We start from the raw sequence: 20813 nt of genomic DNA, 5'->3' as shown, positions 1-20813 counted from the left end.
TTGCCAAAGCCAAGAAACATTTCAAACCACAGATCCATCCAAGAAAAATAAAAAAAAAAATTATGAAGAAACAAAATCCAAGAAAACACTTAATGAAAGAAAAAAAATAATATCATCAAATGCCATTACAAGACACACAAACCCAAACCCGGGAACAAGAAGACCAAAAACAAAGATAATTGGTTCTAAAGTATCAAATCGATTGCGTCACTACAATCAATCACAACGAAAAAGGAGGGGGCAATGACCATTCTTTTTAGTTAAAAAGAAGAGACTTTGAAACAGAAATTTTTAGAGATCAGACTCGATGAGGTAATCCCCGAGCCTTTCCACAACCAAATTGCATTGACCTCCAGTCATAGGCTCCTCGTAGATACCAATGACCAAGGCTTGGTTCGTCTTCTTAATAGTAACACCTCCAGGTCCCTGCACAGATTGTAAAAAACCAATTTTCTGATGATCGCATTCTCTAATCATAATATCTACATGCACGGGGTTGTTAGTTAATATGTTTGTTACCTTCTTCCCTCGGATGACAGCTCCTGGTTCACCTTGAATAACCATGTATTTCGCTCCACCGAGAAATAAACCGGTCGGGGCAAGAAACCCGGGCTCCTCGAAGTCCTTGTTGATCCCATTGACTTCTTCAGTCTTCAACTGTAATAACATATCAAGAAGACATTATCAGATCATCAGATAAAACATTTGTTGACCAAGACGACTCAATCTAATCATCACAAACACACTTAAACGACCGCTGCGATGAAATCTAAAAATCAGACATAAGATCTAGAAGAACCCTAGCCGCTAAAGTTCAGTTCGACTGATTCAGAAACACAGATCGATGGTGGAATCGAAACAGAGATCCGAGATTGCTCGGATCCGATGAGAGAAAAGAAAGAAAGAGAGAGAGAGAGAGAGAGAGAGAGAGAGAGAGAGAGAGAGGAAACCTGAGGGAAAGCGGCGCTCTGAGCCCAGACACTGCCGTCATGACCGAGGATGGCGGCGGCTGTGAGTTGGCTGCCTTCGACATCGCACATAAGGTGGTCGTCAACGTACGATTGCCACGACATCTTCTTCTTCTTCTTCTTCTCCTCACGACTTGGTGAAAGACTTCTCTGCTTCTCTCTCTCTCTCAATTAGACTTCGTGAGCGTAGGGGTGGGCACTTTATCCGATATCCGAAGTGGCACCCGAACCCGACCCGAAAAACCCGAACCGAAATCCGAACCGAAGTAGTAAAATACCGAACGGGTATTAAGTTAGGAGAAATTGGATATCCGAACCCGAACGGGTAATACCCGAACCCGAATGGATATCCGAAAATAATCGAACATGTGTATACTTACCCTTATATTTCTAGTTTACATCTCTCATTTTATTTAAAATATTTATATTGATGTTAGACATACTTTAAAATCATATAGTATATATATATATATATAATTACGGAGAAAATAATTTGATATTCATTTAAAATGCATGTTAAACTTTTTATTTCATTTATTAACCAAAGTTACATCCAAAGTTTAAAAACAATAGCCAAATTAATATTTTTATTTTGGAAATGTTATCTCCAAATCTATTAATCATTCAATCTATAAATAGAAAAAAAAATCAGTTAAGTAAAATCTATATTTTTAAATATAAAAAACTTTTAAAAAGAAAATTTAATTTTTATTTCTTTTAAAATCTAAATATCCGAACCCGATCCAAAATAACCGAACCCGAACTAAAAATACCCGAACCCGATCCGAAGTTCAGAAATACCCGAACGGGTATTATACTCTTATACTCCTATACCGAAATACCCGAAAATCCGAAATACCCGATCCGAATCCGAACGGGTACCCGAACGCCCATCCCTACGTGAGCGTGTAAGACAATGAAATGTTTGTGCTTTTAAATTAATCTTTTTCGTATTTTATTATTGTTTTTGGGCTGTCAAAGCAAATTAATCATATACTCCGTCCGTTCCACTTTAAGTTAAGTTTTAAAATTTTTATTTTAATTCATAATATGTGATGTTCTCATTATTCTAGGTAAAATTAAATGTCATTCAAATTTTGTAACCAATTACAAAATCATATACTATTTTATTATTGGTTAAACTTGTTTTATTTAATGTGATTTTTATATAACCAAGATAAAGTGCATAAAATTTTGTATTTTCTTAATAATTGTGTAAAAACCTAAAACATCACTTAAAATTATACAGAGGGAGTATCAAATATAGGAATATCCCACTATTATTATTTTTTTATTTTAAATTGTTATTTAAGTTTTTTAAGTATATGTATATTTACTATAGAATTGTAGGAAAGTAGAATCTTTTTTTTAACATCAGTAGAATGTTTAAATGGGAAAATAGGAAAGGAAAATAAGAAAATATAAACAAAAGTGTACAAGTCAGTTGAGTCACAAAATGGTATATGTAAATAATTTGAGAATCTTTATAAAACTAATTAAGGTAAGAAAAATAAATACTAAGATTCTTTAGTCCAACAATAACCGGTTGATATATTTAGTCCAACAATAACCGGTTGATAATTTTGAGTTGATATAACTGTAACTATTTTTTATTGACTCTCTATCTTAATCCCAAAAATTTCAAAATCCATTTCACTCAAAATTATACATTAGTCGACGGTTATATATTGAAAATACTGAAACTTCTACTTTTATTGAATTCATAATAAAAACAAACTAAACAGATTGACCATTAAAATAAATTAAAACGATAGCATTGTAAAGAACATAAAACGGACGAGCATCAAGACTCATTGCTTATTTATTTCATAATTATTATTTATATTAGTTTAATATTTATTATATCAAACCACTAAAATAATATCAAAATCAAATAACAAATGATTAAATCAACAAAACCATAATATAGTCTGAATTATCTCAGTTTTTTAAAATCGTTCAATTTAAAATAATAAATAATTATATCATATAAATTATATTTAATAAAAAATTAAAAGGTTTAAAACATAAAAATGAATTTTATCAGTGCAGACCAGATTAAAAATATAAAATATTTTATTTAAATTAAAATATTAAAAATAAAATCAGTGTGAATAAGTCTAATAACGGATTAAATAAACAAAATCATAATACAGATCATAATTATTTGGAGTCTTAAAAATTTAGTCATATTTAAAATAATAAAATAAATCATAAAACTCATAATTTTCATTATGTAAAATAATCTTTTCAACAAAAAATATTAATTCTGCGTTTTTAAGCGAGAGTCAAAAAATGTATTAATCCTTTATCACCATATACTTTCTATACTAATATTGATTATCTAGCTGATTAATATTGCTTAAATTATACAGAGAATTTGCAAAACAATCTATATACTTTATTCAAAGGAGAAGTTGAGGGATGCCAGAATGTGCCCATCATTCCGTTCTCTATTTCTCTCCAAATACAGAGTGGATATTCTCTCTCTTTTTTTGAAGATCTCAATCATACATTATTATTTTAGCAAAAGAAAAGAAAAAAAAAGAACATACATTATTGCGCTACACCCAACACTGCATTTACATCTGGCCCATCACTTCCAATAATCAATCATCGTGTTATATTTAGTTGCCATATTATTTAGGATTTGTACCATAAGAAATATTTGAATGTTTAAATATTCATTAAGAGTAACAGTTTCATATCAACTTCGAATTAATTAATTACTGATTAAACGATAAATTTTATGTGTTTCAATAATGTTACTTAAAAATAAATATTTTGTACTATTAAATTTTATGTGTTTCAATAATGTTACTTAAAATAAATATTGTATACTATTAAATTTTATGTGTTTCAGTATATTTTAGTTTATAAAATAAAACTTTACAAGTTAAAGTATTAAAGTTAGACCAGTATATACTTAATTTGACAGAAATAAATATGAAAATCACTAGAATTTTATTATTTGATTATATAGTCTATAATAGTATAATTGATGTTTTTACGATTACGGTCATTAATTCAAACAAAACCAATTCTCAAATATAAGAAAAAATAAAAATAATTTTTCCTGTTTGTTAAATTAAAAATAATTTCAGACTTTCCAAGCGCGGATATATAAAAATCTGATTGTTAATTTAAATCATCATAGTGTTGTGTCATACATTAGCTTAAGAGCATCACCAAGTTCTTAGTAATTAGTTTAATAACAGATTAATCCTAATAGTAAAACTATTAAATAGAAAATAGTAAAATAAGAAAATCAAAACTTTAAAATATAAATTTATATAAATATAAAATAAAAGAAAAATAAAAAGTTGTAAATTTCTTACAAGTGAGAAATGATTTCTTAAAAGAAATATAATAAATTAATAATTATAAATAAAACAAAGTAACATAAAAATTATCAGTGTGCGAAATTTAGAAAATAGTGGCATTTATAGAAAATAGTGGCATTAAAATATGCTTATGCATTTGTTATCATTTATTATACTTTGTATAACCAGACTTGTAATTATATTTCAAAAGTTTCTTAATATATAATATTAGTACATATAAATGGCTGTATATGTTTAATAAGATTTAAAAAGATAATACGTAGTAATAGAATTAAAATGCCCTTAATGTAAATAAAATTAAATAAAAATAAAAAAATTAATGAAAAAAAACAAGAAAAAGATGAAGGTTTCTTCTTTTGTGTTATTATCTGCAACCTTAGGCTTGTTTTAAACTTTGCTAAGTAGAAACCAGAAATACCAAAATTAAATTAGTAAAAAAAAAGAAACCCATGCACCCAACCAAAAGAAAAACAAAGGTGAAACAATAGTTTAAAGGATTTGAATAACAGCAATGGAGCATTCTAGAAAGCTCAGAGGTCCTGTTCGATCAAGTAATCACCCAACCTCTCGACGACCATGTTACATTGTCCTGGAGTCACCGGTTCTTCGTACAAACCAAACACCATTGATTGTCCTGTTTTCTTGATCGTTATTCCTCCAGCTCCCTGGACAAGTTTTTAATAAGAATCTTTGCAAAAAGAAAAAGAAAAGAATATTTGCGAGTCCCAATCGTTAACAAAGTTTTTTAGTTTGAAAATTAATTCCTCAACATCAGATATTTGCAAGAGTTGATTCTCCTAATCTTAGGGCTGAATTGTTTCAAATGCATTTCATGCGTTTACTTTTGCATTTGCAATGGAACGTTTTTATACATATAGATTTGCTTTTGAAATATATAACATGCTATGCTTCACAAAATATTTTTGTAAAGTAAAAACGTCAAACGCAAACAGAAGTTTGTGAGTCGCATTTGGCCATTTGCGTTGAGGCAATTCCTCTCATGGTGAAATTTAATTTCTTCAATATTTTATGTTGTTATCTTATATATGTGTGAAAAGTACTAAATGTATATGCAAAAGTAAAAAAAACACGATTGTTTCAAGCGCAATTTCTACATTTTCATTTCCATTATATGAGAAAATAAAACTAACCTCAAGAATAGAACTAAAAGAACAAATTCCAAATATATGTATATATATGCAGAATGTTTATGCAAAAACAAGCATTGGACTATCAAATATTAAACATTATCCTAATCTTACCTTCTTGCCACGGATGACTGCACCAGGCTCGCCTTGGATGACCATATACTTTAGTCCTGCAAGAAACATACCAGTGGGAGCAAGGTGACCCGGCTCATCGAAATCTTTCATGATATCTGTCATCTCTTGAGGCTTGAACTGTTTGAAGAGAATGAATCATCAGATATGATACAATTAAATTAATTCTTGCCCAGAGTAAACTTGGTGTACCTAGCAAGACATGTTGGAGTCACAAAGGTAATCTGTTCATTTATAAACATATTGGAGAAAACACTTATTTGTTCTATTCCGTTTCATAGGGTGCCAATAAAAAAAAAGAAGCAATCACTCTTTCAATCATTAGAAAAATAAAATTATGCACGAAAATCTGACAGAACTTCGATCTAAAATATAAATATTAAGAACAGATAATAGTTTGAAAAGGCTATGCCAAGGACTAAGATAATGAACATTGGAATCTTCAAGAATGCGGCCAAGGACGATCACGAAGAAGACATATTATTACCTGAGGAAAATTAGCGCTCTGAGCCCAAACGCTACCGTCATGGCCGATGATGGCGGCAGCGGTGAGGTGGTGACCTTGGCCGTCACCGACATCGCACATTAAGTGCTCATCAACGTAAGTTTGCCACGACATTGTTTCGATCTCTTTCTTGTTCTTCTTTCTACTATTCCCGGTTCGTTTGTTTTTAATCTCTCTACGTATGTATGTGCAATGCAACTCTGACGGGTGACTTTGTCGTCTCTCGATATTTAAGGAGCTACCGAAACGTCGTAAGATCAAGTCTGAACCGTTGGATTCTAAAGACACATTCTCAGCCGCTCATAAAATTCAATTGATTATACTCACGTCTCGCCTTTCTTCTAGCTTAATCATTAATTCCATGCACGCCAAGTGTCCTTGCCATTTTCCTCCTATTTATAATTATAACGAACATGAAGGATTTAAGCAGGCAAACAAACATTTTTTTTTTGGCAAACAATATATATTGACAGGCATAGGGATATATGGTCATGATATTCGAACACCACCAATGAAAAGATTAGGAGCATGATTTTGTAATAGCGTGAGAAGATTGTCACAGGCTCACAGTTTGGATCTCTCTAGTTTCTTTCTTTTACAGGGTTTGGGCCAGTGGAGCCAGTTTTGAATATCCGTGTGGAAGTAGTCAACAAAAGAACAGCTTCTGCTGTTATCTTTAACACGACAAGTTGTCTAGAGAGTTTATCTTTGTCATGGCTGAAATAAGAACTTGGAATTGAAGTGTACGCATTAGGACCTCTTCACGTTACAGCTTCACCACTTTCTGGTTTACTGGAAGAGGACAAGGGCTGCATTGAATGGTTAAACAAGCAGAAATCGAGGTCAGTCGTATGCATACGAGTGGGAACCGTAGCTCAAATGGAGACCAAGGAAGTTTTGGAGATGGCTTGGGGGACTTTGTAATAGCAACCAACCTTTTATGTGGGTCATTCGACCACGATCAGACGGAATTGAGACATTGCCAAATGAATTCAGTAACATTGTCTCAGAAAGAGGATACATTGTGAAACATGCACCGCAGATAGAAGTACTAAGACATCCCGCTGTGGGAGGTTTCTGGAGCCACTGTGGATGGAACTCAACACTCGAGAGCATTGTGGAAGGAGTTCCACTGATTTGTAGGCCTTTTCAAAGCGAGCAGAAGGTAAACACAGCGTACATAGTAAGTGTTTGGGAAGTAAGGATTCAACTGGAAGGTGAAGTAGAAAGTGGAAAGGTGGAGAGAGTTGTGAAGAGGTTGATTGTGGATGAAGAAGGTGCAGGGATGAGGGAGAGAGCAATTGTTTTGAAAGAAAAGCTCAAAACCTCTCCGAGAAATGGATGTTCCTCATACAATGCATTGGATGCAGAGCATGTTTCTTGCTTTTGGAACAGGGTCCAAAACTTAAAATAAAATAAATTTTCAAAAATAAATATATAAATTTTAGTCTAAAATTTAAATTATATTATTAAATTAGTGGTTATAATTCTAAAAGAGATGGTATATATGTATAAATAGAATTATAAACTTTTAAAACTAATTGATTATACCGTTAAATATATATATATCATTAATATTTTTTTAATGTCCATCAATAATTTGAGACTGCATTGATCGGATGAGTTCGTCAGCTTGAAAACAAAGTAAAGATGATGAACTTCATGTATCACTAGACTATTAATCATTTGAATTATATGGATCAACCTTGATATTGTAAAATCTGCGGAACACACTTTAAAAAAAAAAAATCAATTGAAATACGCTTTTTAGTTTCTAAATACAATTTTGTGAGTTACAAAAAGTATCTAGATGCAATCTATACTAAAAATATGTACATTAAGTGTGACTGTTTTTGGCTTTTTAAAAAATATTACCCTATAGATATTGATTTTAAGAACATCTTTACTTCAGTTCACTTCAAAGAGAAGCAAACCAAGCTACCCGCCACCCCCTAACGTAACGCCTTTAGGCTTCTGAAGGAAAATGAGTCGATTCTAAACGTGTCTATCGATGTATTGGACAAGGTTGGTGGGTTGACTTGGAGGCTCGCTATGCATCGTCATGTTCCTTTTCCAGTCAAATAAAGTGGATTCTTGATATACATAACATAATAGAAAAGGCTGCAACTTGTCTAGTGGAGAATCAACAAACACTTCCATGGTAATGTCCCAATGTGTTGTGTACTGTAAGCCGAGTAGTTTTATTTCTAGACAGGCTACTCAGCATTCTTCCGTGTACAAGCACTCAGAAAACAAGCCATATATAAGAGATTATAGCAAAAACTCTATTAATTAATATTATGAATATAAAATTTTATTAAATTTATAGAGTTATTAATCTAAAAAATTATTTTAGAATATATTTTAAAAACAAAAAATAGAAAAACTAGTTGATTTTGTTATATGCACAAAAAATAAAAATGTTATATATATGAAATGATTGGTAAAGACTGTAGCTTTATATTTTTAGCCCTAGAATTGTATATGTAGATTTATTTGTTTTAGCTTTTATTACAGTACCTTTCTAAATCATTAATTATTTGCTCTGAAAATAAAGCTCTGTACAGTCATTTTTTTAATTCTCTAGAGTTTTTTTTGCTGTAGGTTTTCTAATGAAATGAAAGATTAATTGGTTGACATATATGGTTCTAAACTAAATTTTGGTTTTTTAGAGCACTCACAACCACAACCAATCACCCCTAACTGATTTTGTTATGTATAAAAACAGTTCGCCTTTCATATTGTTTTAGCTATATTTTTATGTATATAAAATATATTTTATAGAAGTTAAAAATGATTTTAGATATAATTTTACTAAATATCATCAAAAAATATATCTTTTGAAAAGTGTTAAAATGTAGAGACATTTAAATTATGAATATATAACAAACAATACAATGATTTATTTATAATTATATAAAATATATATAGTTATTAATTTATAATTTTAATGAAACCATATATTTATATAAGATATTATAGAAAATTATTATTTAATTATTTATTGATTTGTATTATATTCTGATCTTTCAACTTGAAACTATAAAAATTTATTAATTTATCTAGTATCAAATTATAGAGTTCATATTGTACTTCCACTGTGAAGAGAAAAAAAATACTACTTCCATTGTTCCAGAGTCATTTTTATCATGTTTTTCTAAAGAACAGCTGTTCATCAGAAAAGTAAACAGCTTTTCCCCGACCAAAATGATTCTTTTGTTTAACAGAGTCAAAGACTGTCTAAATATAAATTTGAGGGTCCTAAACACCAGCCTGAAAAACAGAAAAGATGTAACTTGAATTCTTAGTGCTCTTTGCCATGTTGCTTATTGTAAAATTCTTTATTGGGTTAGGCAAGATGGGGACCAGATTTGAACCAACAATAAGATGACCTTGTATTTATTAAAGATCAGTTTTTTGATGATTAGGATTTTTCGGTTGTGTTTTCCGTAAAGCTAAAAACAACAAGAACCTTGTAATAATGTTGCTCTTGTAATAAATTCGATCCAGCAAACGTTTGCTTTTTCGGGTCAAACAGCAGAGTCGGGCATAAAAACCAATTTCATACCCTCCAAAAAATTTAAGTATTATGGATATATTTATAATATTTCAGGTATAATTTTTTTTTCCTGCAGACTTTTTTTGATATTTCTACGTATTATTGACATTTCAGATATTTCGAATTTTGCAGGAGATTTTGGATATCTTTTAAGGTTTAACTATAAAAAATGTCCTTAGCAATATTTTTTTTGTTCTAGTTCCTGTCAGAAAGATCCGAGTAGAAGACAACAAAATAGAGAATCAGATATAAACTTCTAGTAAGTAATCAATCATAGAAAATACTAAATCACATGATTAATAATTAACTGATAAACCCCATTTTTTGGCATTTTCTATCATAATAAAAAGTCACAAAGCATAACAAATCTTGCAACAGCAAAGAGAAACAAAAAGCTTCAAACTTTATATATTTTCATGGAGTCAACGAAGTCGCTCTCAGCCCCAGGATCGCGGCACACGTCAGCGGCTGCGCAGGAATCCTGAGGCAACTCAACGAGCCGCCGGGGATCACCGAGCAGTCAGGCTGCGGCCGCTGATAACCCTTGCCGGGGATACAGTTCCCGGCGAAGTCAAACCCGAAGCTGATCCTCGAACACTCCGAGCTGAACCCGGAGAAGAAGTTGAAAGCGACGGTGAGATTCATCAGGTTCCTCAAAGAGCAGAGCAAATCGGGAAGATCGCCGGAGAATTTGTTGTGCCCGAGGTTCAGAACCTCGATCTCCGACAGGCAAGAGATCGTGTCGGGGACGTGGCCCATCAAGGAGTTGAAACTAACGTCGAGGACCTCGATGTCGGAAAACAAACCGATCGATTCCGGTATACAACCGGTTAGCTGGTTATTCAAGAACAGAACCTCTTTTAATTTCGAACCGGAAATGCCGAAACTCGTCGGAATCTCGCCGGATAACTTGTTGTTCGCTAAATTAATCAGCGAAGCAGACGAGGATCCGAGGTTTCCGGGGATTTCTCCGGTGAATCCGTTGTTGTTGAGAAGAATCGCGTCTAATTGTTTGTTGAATAGACTAACCGGGATCGAACCGGTGAAGGCGTTGAACCGGAGATCTAAGTAGACGAGGTTAGGGATGTAGAGCGTGACTTGAGGGAAAGGGCCTGAGAATCCGTTGTTGCTGAGATCGAGTTCTTGGAGAGAAGATAAGGCTCTGAGGGAATCTGGGATCTGACCGGAGAATCTGTTGGTGTTGAGATGGAGGATGGTTAAATCGGAGAGAAGTGAGAGGTCTTTGACGATGACGCCTTTGAGGTTGGCTTTGTTTAGATCTATGGCGGTTACTGATGAGCCCGAGCAGAAGATTCCTTTGTAAGAACAGACGTCTTCGCCGACCCATGTCTTGAGAACGCCGGATGGGTCCTCTGTAATGGCGGTTTTCCAGGATTGAAGTGCACTGTAAGCTGGGTTTGTCTGTTGCTTTGGAGCGGAATTAGCGTTTCCGCCACCGTTGCCGCCGACAAAAACCCCGCCTTCGCCGATTCCTACTCCAATGCCGTAGTCTCCGACGCATGTACCCAGGAAGAGAAACAAACTCAGTAGCTTAAAGTTGTTGTTGCCTTTCTTCTTATTACTCCTCATTGTTCTTCTTATTGTACCCTTTTTGAGACTGATCACACTGATTAAAAGTGTGTCTGTCTTTGTGTTTCTGGGGAATGTGGAGACTTGGAAAGAGAATGAAGTTGAGTTGAGATGGTTGTGTCGAGGTTTCTTTACGGAGAGTGTTGTTGAAGCATTGATTAATGATGAGTAAGAGTATAATGGCTCATGTGGGGGCAGAGGTTTTATGGAGTTTTGGGTCTGAGTTACTGTTTTGTTTTCAACTCTTCATCGAAGACCTCGTGTGCTATATACTCGAATGATTTTACTAATCTTGCTTAGCTTATGACGTATGTATGACAAAAGAAAATGTAGTTTGTTGTTTGCAATCGAGTGAATTTGCTCAATAACCTTTTTTTTTGTAACCAATAACCTTTTTTTTTGTAAAAGAAAATTTAATATAAAAGGAACAGCTCAATAACCTTTTTAATTATATAATAAGCAAAAATACCCAAAATCATGGAAAACATAACACATAAACAAAATCACTTTTTGATTGATTAAATATTTAATTATTAATTTTTCTATGTCCTAATCTTTTATAATAGAAAATAGTATTTTCCGGATGTATTTTCCTGATAACAAAAAATATCTATATGAGAATTATCTTGTTTAGAAAAAAAAGTTTGATAATTTATCATATTAATTTACAATTAGTTAGGTAATATAAAATACAATATAAAACTATTATTATAAAATTTGTTTTAATATTTATATAATAAGTTAAATATATAAAATCATGAAAAACATAACACATAAACAAATTCACATAAGTCAAATATCTAAAATCATAGAGAATAAGACACATAAAAAATTCACTTCTCAAATAATAGTATAAATCAGTCACAATATGATTATTTAATTATTTATTTAATATGAAATATTTAATTATTAACATTAATCAATAAATATATAATATTTCTTAAAAATCTTAATAATCCATAAGATATTAATAATAAGTCGATTTTAACTATAAATTTGAATTTTACTTTTAGTTATAGCAAGATCCTATTAAAAGTTTTAAATATTTTTAGAAAATACATTAATTAATTTTATTAAAAATGTTTTCTATTTTACATATTATTCAATTAAAATATAATCACTATTTTATCTACTATTAAGTCATTGTATAACCAATTAATTAATTATAATATGATATATTTGATTATTTATATTAATCAATATTTATAGAAAATCTTAATAATCAACAAAATACTAATATAAGTGTATAACTTTGATATTATCATAGAATTTTTAAATATATAACATTTTAGTGTTATATATGATCTACAATCTTATTGTTTAAACTTCTTATTCGAAATTATTAATATATAATGATTTATTTTATATATATTACTTTCTTATTAATTGTTATTATTTACTAATATATTTTCGAGAGTTCGGTAAAATATCTGAAATAATGAGATAGAGAATATCCTTCCAAATATGTTTTTAAAAAATTACAGTTTGCATATTATCAGTTTCTAAAATTTATTTAGTTATGTTATAGAAAATATATTTTCTTAAGATAATTTATATTTTCCATGATGTATTTAAAAAATATATTTTAGCATTTATCATTTTAGTATTTTGCAAAATATTATAAATAATACATTGTTGTGTTTAAATAAAATATTCTATAGTAAAATTTATACATATTAGCATTTGTGATATTATTTTCATAAATTTTATTGATTTAAGATATTTTTAGATGTCATGGTATTCAGTTCTCTATTTTTTATTAAATTAAGTTTCAAAATATTATATTACTTTTGGTTTATACAATATTTTTTTTAATGTTTCTTTTATTCTACCAAAAATGTGACGAAGCGTACCACTCTTATTGTGACTGACGTTAAAATAAACACTGTTGTGAGTTGTGACCAATCAGATAGATAGAAAAGAAAAATAGACAGATTAGCATATAGTCCTTTACTAATTTACTAATGAAACTAAATTCCCATAATTTTAAGAAGCTTCTGACTGTGAAATGTAGACATTGTGTTGACTTGGGATTAATTTTTTTATACAGCCTCACATGGAGGGGCACACCAGCAGGGATGAGTCATCCATTTTTAATAAAAAAAAATTTTCTTTATAATAACTTTTCATCCTAATATCTCTTACCAAAGGGACACTTTATTTCTTACATATTAATATTTTGGGACTGTTTCCAAACGATTTTCAACGAAATATTTCATTAAAATTATTATTTTTATTTCACGTTAATTATTTTTGTCATTTTTGTCACTGAGTATATCAGATATGTCCTTGTGCTCAAGTCGAAAATATAAAATGCAGTGCAACTTGGAGTTTGACTCGGATGTAACGCAAAAGCAGAAGTTAATTTTACATACGTCATAAGCTTAACAAATGTCCTCCACAGAGACATCAATGATATTCACAAGAAGACAATGTTAACCTCTGTTCCACTTTAAGCGAAGTTTTAAGATTTTTATTTTGGTTCATAATATGTGATGTTCTCACTATTCTAGGTAAAATTAAATGTCATTCAAAATTTGTGATCAATTACAAAATCATGTACTATTTTGTTATTGGTTAAACTTGTTTTATTTAATGTGATTTTTATATAACCAAGATAAAGTGCATAAAAATTTGTATTTTCTTAATAATTATATAAAAACCTTAAACATCATTTAAAATGGTACAGAGGGAGTAGATATTTAGATGAATAAAAAAACATTTGAATGTAGCTAATGGACAAACAATCGTATGTTTCTTATATCTAGGTACCTACCCAAGCACACAACTAATGTCTCAAAATAAAAACAAAAGAGTGTTCGGGAAAATTATCATTAAAATAAAAAAAAAACTTATTTGAATCTAGCTAATGGACAGACGATCATATGAATTTTATGTTTGGGTATTTAAGACGCCAGCTCACTGTTTTTAAACAAAAATAAAGCGAAGTATCGATGATAAAGAAATTTATATTATACGTATAAATCATACAAAATAGATGTGGATATGTATAAAGTTCAATAGATTCGGTCCCCGTAGCCGTAGTGTTAGTGTGATGTTTACACACACTGATAATTAGGTTTGGTCATAACGCACTTAGAATTGAAAGTATAGTGAAATAGTAATTAAGCAATCAAAGAAGAATTAATTAACTATATAATAATACTAGATGATAATCCCTGATATGCGCAAAGTGAATTACTAAAAAAAAATATTACTTTGAATTTATAGATATTAGAAAGTTATTAAATATAATGAAATACCAAACGAAATTGTGTATGTTTATATAATGTAATAATTATGAAATTGTAATGAATATAAAAATTATAATGAAACAATATTGTAAAAAAAACTTTATAAAAAAAAAACAATATTGTAAAATTTTTATAAAATTGTTTTTCTCTACTAAAATCATGGATAATGTATTTCTGTCAAAATCATAAAATTAAAAGTCTTGACAAAACCCGTAAAATCTCGTTTCTTTAAAAAATATATATATATTTATTTAAATGTTATAATCAGTTCATTATTAAGAATAAAAAGTTTGTTATTTTAATATTTTAAACAACTAGTATTCAAATGAAAATATAAAATAAAAAGCGAAAACAATTTAGCATATAGATGTTGCATTTGAATGCAAATAGTAACTATAAAAACATATAACATCTGAATGCAATATCTAGTTGTATTATGATATTATATATAGATGATGCATAAAATACAAAAAAAAACACTAGATGTTGTATTATGATATTATAGATAGATGATGCAAGAAATACAAAAAAATACTATGCCCTTTTTCATTTAAAAAAATACAAAAAATACTGAACATGGACTAAAATGATCATTTAAATGTGTACAACCACGTGAGAAAAGGTTCGTGGGGTGGCCACCTAGTGCTCATGTTAGGAAGAGCTTGTTGCAAACCTACTTGTCAATTACTGCAATGAGAATAGATAATTTGATATGCCTTATTGACCCATTACCCAAAGATCAATGCACTTGGTCTTTCAAAATTAAATAACCAATCATGTGGCTTATATTAAAGTATCATACATTGCGTACAAATATTGACTGTTATAAAATTATAATTCTTAAGGAATATTTATTCAATTTAGATCTTAAATATACTTTTTAAATAATTTGTGAGAATCGTGTTTGAAAGCGATGAAGTAAAGCAAAAGAGTCCACAAATTGAGTTTCACACTGATAATTTTTTTTCTTCATCCCTAAATGATGAGTATATTTTTTCTTCCGTTTGACTCTGGAATGCACATTATCATCATACTCAACACATTTTCTAAATCTTTATCGCATGCGCCATCCTTAGCATTTATACGAAACAAAAGAGTTTTATCGTTATTTATGTATTAATAAGAATATATATTTCTACTATATTCTATCTTCCACACTAAAATATTTATAGTGAAAATGATCGTTGTCAAACAAAAAGAGTGGAAATTATTCCATTTTATTATAGAGTAAAAAATAGTTTACTCTATAAATAAAGTAATTCATTTATTTTTCTTCATCATTTTATTTTTTATTCTAAAATAAAATATTATTACAATAGAACTCAATTCTTTGATAGAACTACTCTCTTTTGAAAAATATATAGAATGAACTATTGAAGATGGTCTAATAGTCCATTAAAAACAGTATTAAATCTCACACTATAGAAGAGAGAAAAATGAGATGTTATGATAGATAACTATTCATGAGAAAATCTCCCAAAATATTTTTATGACCAAAATAATATAAAAATAAAAAATAACCAAAACATATTACATTGAAAAGGTAAAACATATTTATACCATTACTCTGTATATATAAATATTAAAAGATATAAAAAGCATTTTTACTACACTACAAGAAAACACGCAGATACTGAGGAACTTTTTCCTCAGTATGTCGTCGGAATAACCGTATTCCGACGACATACCGAGGAAAAAGGTCCTCGAAAAAAACTCCTCGAAATTTCATTTTCTCTCGAAATTTCCTCAAAATTTTCTGACGGAATTTCGAGAAACAGTAATTCCGAGGAAACTGTGAGGACGAGGGTTCGTCACAAAAGTCCTCAAAATTTTCCTACGGACGTGGTCGTCGAAATATTCTGAGGGAACTCTTTCCTCGAAATTTTCAAAAAAAAAAAATAAAAAAAAATATTAATTTTTTAATGAAATTCGAAATATAAAATATAAAATAAAAATTGAAATTGAAAATATATTAGATAATATAATTCAAAATTGTACAAATTAAAATATATTAAAAATTAGTTTTAATAAATAAAAATTTTTAAAATCCAAAATAGTTTTTAATCACAAAAATATAAATATATAAAAAAATAGTTTAATAATTACTATATATAGTTTTTAGTATACATGATTTATACATATATATATATATATATTATTTATTTATATTTATAAAAAATTACAAATCGTTTATAAATATAGAAAAGGTTTTTAAGTATTTTTAAAATTTATAAAAAACGTTTTATTATTACTGTAAACTTTAAAAAACGTTTTAATATATATAAAAATAGTTTAATAATTACAAAAATAATTTAAATATATAAAAAAGAGTTTAAATATATAAAAAATAGTTTTGTAATTACAAAAAACGTTTTAAAAAATCATATGCACATTTTTAAAAATCAAAAAACGTTTTAAAAAATCAAAAAACGTTTTAAAACACAAAAAACGTTTTGAATTTTAACCAAAACACAAAATAAATCGAAAAAAATAAAACAACAATTTCATAATTACAAAAAAAGTTTTAATATATATAAATAGTTTAATAATTACAAAAATAGTTTTAATATATAAAAATAGTTTAATAAGTACAAAAATAGTTTTAATATATAAAAATAGTTTTAAAAAATCAAAAAACGTTTTAAAAATTCAAAAACGTTTTAAAATTATATACACATTTTTAAAAATAAAAAAACGTTTTAAAAAAAAACAAAAAACGTTTTAAAAAATCATATACACATTTTTAAAAATCAAAAAATGTTTTAAAAAATCAAAAAACGTTTTAAAACATGAAAAACGTTTTGAATTTTACCCAAAACACAAAGAACTAAAAAAATATATAACAACAATCCAAACAACAATCCAAACTTGAAAATCCTAAGCTATCCATTCAATCCTAGAATTTCCTTCCTAACAACCTAAATTTCGAGATCTAACATCCAAAGAATCGATCTATGAAGAGAGGAAGAGAAGAGAGATGAACTTACATGATAGGAAGAGAGGAGAGGAAGAGAGGAGAGGAAGAGAGGGGATTTGCCGCGCAGAGGAAAAGAGGAGAGGAAGGAGGCCGCGCAAGAGAGGAGAGGAAGAGAGGAGAGGCAGAGAGAAATGGGGAAGAGAAGAACGTAAAACCTAATTTATGAGACGTCTAAGGTTCCTCGAAATTTCCTCGAAATCTTCTAATCTAATTTTCGCGAAACGTTTGGCGGCTAGGGTTGCCGGGTTAATGAAAAATATTCCGAGGAAAGCAGGTTCCTCGATATTTCCTCACAATATTGTGAGGAAATTTCGAGGAAACAGGTTTGAAAGCAGGTTCCTCGAAATTTCTCACAATATTGTGAGGAAATTTCGAGGAAACAGGGTTTGGGGTTTTGAAAACATCGACTTTTTTCCTCTATGTCATTTCTTATACAAATGTAATTCATACTAATGAGGTTTCTTTGTATAGATGATCATAAACAATGAAATAACACAATTACAAAAATAATTGTAAATATTCCCACAAAAATGAAAATAATGAAATAACACAATTACAAAAATGACGTCAAACTTTAGGGTTTTAAACCGAAAATAATGTTTTGCGGATTGAACGGAAACCACACAACATAAGAGAAACACTTATACATTTTAATAAACGTTAAAGGGAATACTTACAATTATTTTTGTAATTGTATTATTTCATTGTTTATGATCATCTATACAAAGAAACCTCATTAGTGTGAATTACATTTGTATAAGAAATGACATAGAGGAAAAAAATCGATGTTTTCAAAACCTCAAACCCTGTTTCCTCGAAATTTCCTCACAATATTGTGAGGAAATTTCGAGGAAACAGGGTTTGAAAGTTGGTTCCTCGAAATTTCCTCACAATATTGTGAGGAAATTTCGAGGAAACAGGGTTTGGAGTTTTGAAAACATCGATTTTTTTCTTCTATGTCATTTCTTATACAAATGTAATTCATACTAATGAGGTTTCTTTGTATAGATGATCATAAACAATGAAATAACATAATTACAAAAATAATTGTAAGTATTCCCTTTAACGTTTATTAAAATGTATAAGTGTTTCTCTTATGTTGTGTGGTTTCTGTTCAATCCGCAAAACATTATTTTCGGTTTAAAACCCTAAAGTTTGACTTCATAATCTGCCTAAGACACTTAATGAAGATTATATACGTGTTATTCAATCCGCAAAACGTTGTTTTCGGTTTAAAACCCCTTATTCCTCGAAATTCCCTCGGAATATTGTGAGGGAATTTCGAGGAAATACCGAAAATCATTTGTTTCGTCGAAATTTCCTCGAAATATTTCGAAGGTATTTCGACGAACAAGGGGTTTTAAATCAAACCCCTCAACCGTGAAGGGACATTCCGAGGAAATTTCGAGGAAACCCTATTGTCCCTCGGTATTCCCTCGAAAAATACCGAGAAAATGTGTCTTCCTCGCAATTTCCTCGAAATTTTTCGAGGAAATGTGTCTTCCTCGCAATTTCCTCGAAATTTTTCGAGGAAATACCGAGGAAACCATATTTCTTGGTTTCCTCGGTATTTCCTCGATTTTTCGTCAGAAAATTCCGAGGAACTCATTTTCCCTCGGTATATACCTCAGAATACCGATGTTTTCTTGTAGTGCTATTGGAAAATATTCAAAAATATTTTTCAATTATTATTTTTAAAAAAAAAAAATCTTTTAAAACTTTTTCTAATATATTTTTAAATTATTATTTTAAGTTTTATACCCTAAATTTAAACTCAAATCCTAAACTCACCCCTCCCCAACAATCTAAACTCAATTATAGATTAGTTAATACGAAGAGTACAAATGTGTTTTACCTCTTTAGTGGAATTTATTTTAATTATTATAACCATTAAAATTATTTATGGGATAAAAAAATTTTAGTGCTATTCTATGATATTTCTTAGACGTTTTTGAGAATTAATTTGTCATATATCATCATCATATTAATTTTTAAAAAAATAATAATAACATGACATGCTAAAAACGATGACATCGATCAAAATTATTGTGACATGATCATTTACCATTAATGTTCATTTATATTTTTCGTGAATTTTTTAGAATATGATAATAAATAACTCATATATCATCATCAATGTAACAATATAATAGTAAAAATAGAAGGATAAATATTTACCATTAATTCTATTTTTTATAATTGTATAATTTTATTACTAAAACAATCCTTCAAACAATTTTGCAATTTTTTTAAAAATTAATGTTCTAATCAAATACCATTAGTTTCTTTTTAATATTTTTCGAATTTTAGAAATATTATTTTTATTTTATGTTTTTATAATTATATACCTAAAGAATTTTTCTCTTAATTATATATATATGATTAAATTTAAATTTAACTAGAAGTAATTTATTTTATTTTAATTTAACATATAATTAAAATTAAATATGTTAAGCAAATAATAAAGTTAAAAGGTAACAAAATTTTATTTAAGATATAATTTCAATTTTAAAACTTTTATTTCTGCACTTGGTGCACAGGAAAATACCAATCTTCTCATAATATTATCATATATGTTTAGTTACTTAAGCAGATGCACAAATAAAAACGAGAGAAAAGAGTATAGTTTATTTCCCGAATCTAAATTAAATCCAGCAAAGTGTTGTGTGAAGTACTTGTGTCGTTGAGCATAGGTGGTCCAGAAACTTTTTCGATTCCTAACTTCTTCTGATAAAGCCCCAGTTTTCTGTTGAGAATCTAGGTCAAAATCTGCTTTGAAATTCTTGAAGGCGTCCATTTCGGTAACTTGGTCGCAAGAAGACGTTCCTCAGATTTAAGTTCCTAATGCTATCTTCGAAAGATGAGCAAATAAACACTCAGATTTCACTGTGGGTGTTTTATGGCAAGTCACCTTCGTATGGTAAAACTTGAGGATTCTGACTACGCCTGGGGTAAGGACATACGTGTGCTGATTCATAATTTGACTAATAATGCGGTACGTTTTCACATCCATTCAGTTTCTCTGCGCAATAAGTTAGTTCAACATGATTTATGGAGAGTAGGAAACTCTCCTTCCTTCGTTTAAATAATCTCCGATGTGGGCTAATCTTTCTCATGTGTCCTTTGATCTAATCACTAATGAAGGATTGACCATCATTTTCAAACCTCTGGGTTGTATAGAACAAATCATGTTTAGAGTTTGGTTTAAATGCAACTGCTAGAACACTTCTGTTTGATATTTGAAAGAACAAATCTTAAACACTGAATTTAACAACACAATTAAATGGTTATAAAATGCAACTCACAAACAATTATCGAAGCTCTCGGTACTAAACA

The 20813-nt window shown here is 29.4% G+C and overlaps 3 protein-coding genes and 1 pseudogene across 3 annotated transcripts; 1 reads left to right on the top strand and 3 right to left on the bottom strand.

The window, feature by feature from the left end:
* Positions 1-68: 68 nt before the first annotated feature.
* LOC108812522 (profilin-1) lies at positions 69-1166 on the bottom strand. Its single transcript, XM_056987668.1, has 3 exons — positions 951-1166; positions 520-657; positions 69-426 (listed from the first exon to the last, which is right to left on the bottom strand). The coding sequence occupies exons 1-3, from the start codon at positions 1071-1073 to the stop codon at positions 292-294; spliced, it is 396 nt and encodes a 131-aa protein (XP_056843648.1). The 5' UTR covers positions 1074-1166; the 3' UTR covers positions 69-291.
* Positions 1167-4575: 3409 nt separating this feature from the next.
* LOC108812521 (profilin-5) lies at positions 4576-6354 on the bottom strand. Its single transcript, XM_018584801.2, has 3 exons — positions 6080-6354; positions 5575-5712; positions 4576-4977 (listed from the first exon to the last, which is right to left on the bottom strand). The coding sequence occupies exons 1-3, from the start codon at positions 6209-6211 to the stop codon at positions 4843-4845; spliced, it is 405 nt and encodes a 134-aa protein (XP_018440303.1). The 5' UTR covers positions 6212-6354; the 3' UTR covers positions 4576-4842.
* LOC108808609 (UDP-glycosyltransferase 76E4-like) lies at positions 6283-7511 on the top strand (annotated as a pseudogene).
* Positions 7512-9881: 2370 nt separating this feature from the next.
* LOC108812520 (leucine-rich repeat extensin-like protein 7) lies at positions 9882-20274 on the bottom strand. Its single transcript, XM_056987394.1, has 2 exons — positions 20184-20274; positions 9882-11473 (listed from the first exon to the last, which is right to left on the bottom strand). Exons 1-2 carry the CDS (start codon positions 20272-20274, stop codon positions 10071-10073), a joined length of 1494 nt encoding a protein of 497 aa, XP_056843374.1. The 3' UTR covers positions 9882-10070.
* Between the last annotated feature and the right edge of the window lie 539 nt (positions 20275-20813).

This window comes from Raphanus sativus, chromosome 6, assembly GCF_000801105.2.
Source record: "Raphanus sativus cultivar WK10039 chromosome 6, ASM80110v3, whole genome shotgun sequence".
Classification (NCBI taxonomy): Eukaryota; Viridiplantae; Streptophyta; class Magnoliopsida; order Brassicales; family Brassicaceae; genus Raphanus; species Raphanus sativus.
The sequence above is the reverse complement of the archived record's forward strand: the minus strand, read 5'-3'. Positions and strand labels throughout refer to the sequence as shown.

Coding starts and splice junctions, on each gene's coding strand:
- LOC108812520 (XM_056987394.1), bottom strand. CDS start 20,274: ATGGACGCCTTCAAGAATTTCAAAGCAGATTTTGACCTAGATTCTCAA. Junction 11,474..20,183: donor AGAAGTTAGGAATCGAAAAA/GTTTCTGGACCA, acceptor AAAACAAAACAG/TAACTCAGACCCAAAACTCC.
- LOC108812521 (XM_018584801.2), bottom strand. CDS start 6,211: ATGTCGTGGCAAACTTACGTTGATGAGCACTTAATGTGCGATGTCGGT. Junction 5,713..6,079: donor AGAGCGCTAATTTTCCTCAG/GTAATAATATGT, acceptor CTCTTCAAACAG/TTCAAGCCTCAAGAGATGAC. Junction 4,978..5,574: donor CAGTCATCCGTGGCAAGAAG/GTAAGATTAGGA, acceptor AAACTTGTCCAG/GGAGCTGGAGGAATAACGAT.
- LOC108812522 (XM_056987668.1), bottom strand. CDS start 1,073: ATGTCGTGGCAATCGTACGTTGACGACCACCTTATGTGCGATGTCGAA. Junction 658..950: donor AGAGCGCCGCTTTCCCTCAG/GTTTCCTCTCTC, acceptor ATGTTATTACAG/TTGAAGACTGAAGAAGTCAA. Junction 427..519: donor CTGTCATCCGAGGGAAGAAG/GTAACAAACATA, acceptor CAATCTGTGCAG/GGACCTGGAGGTGTTACTAT.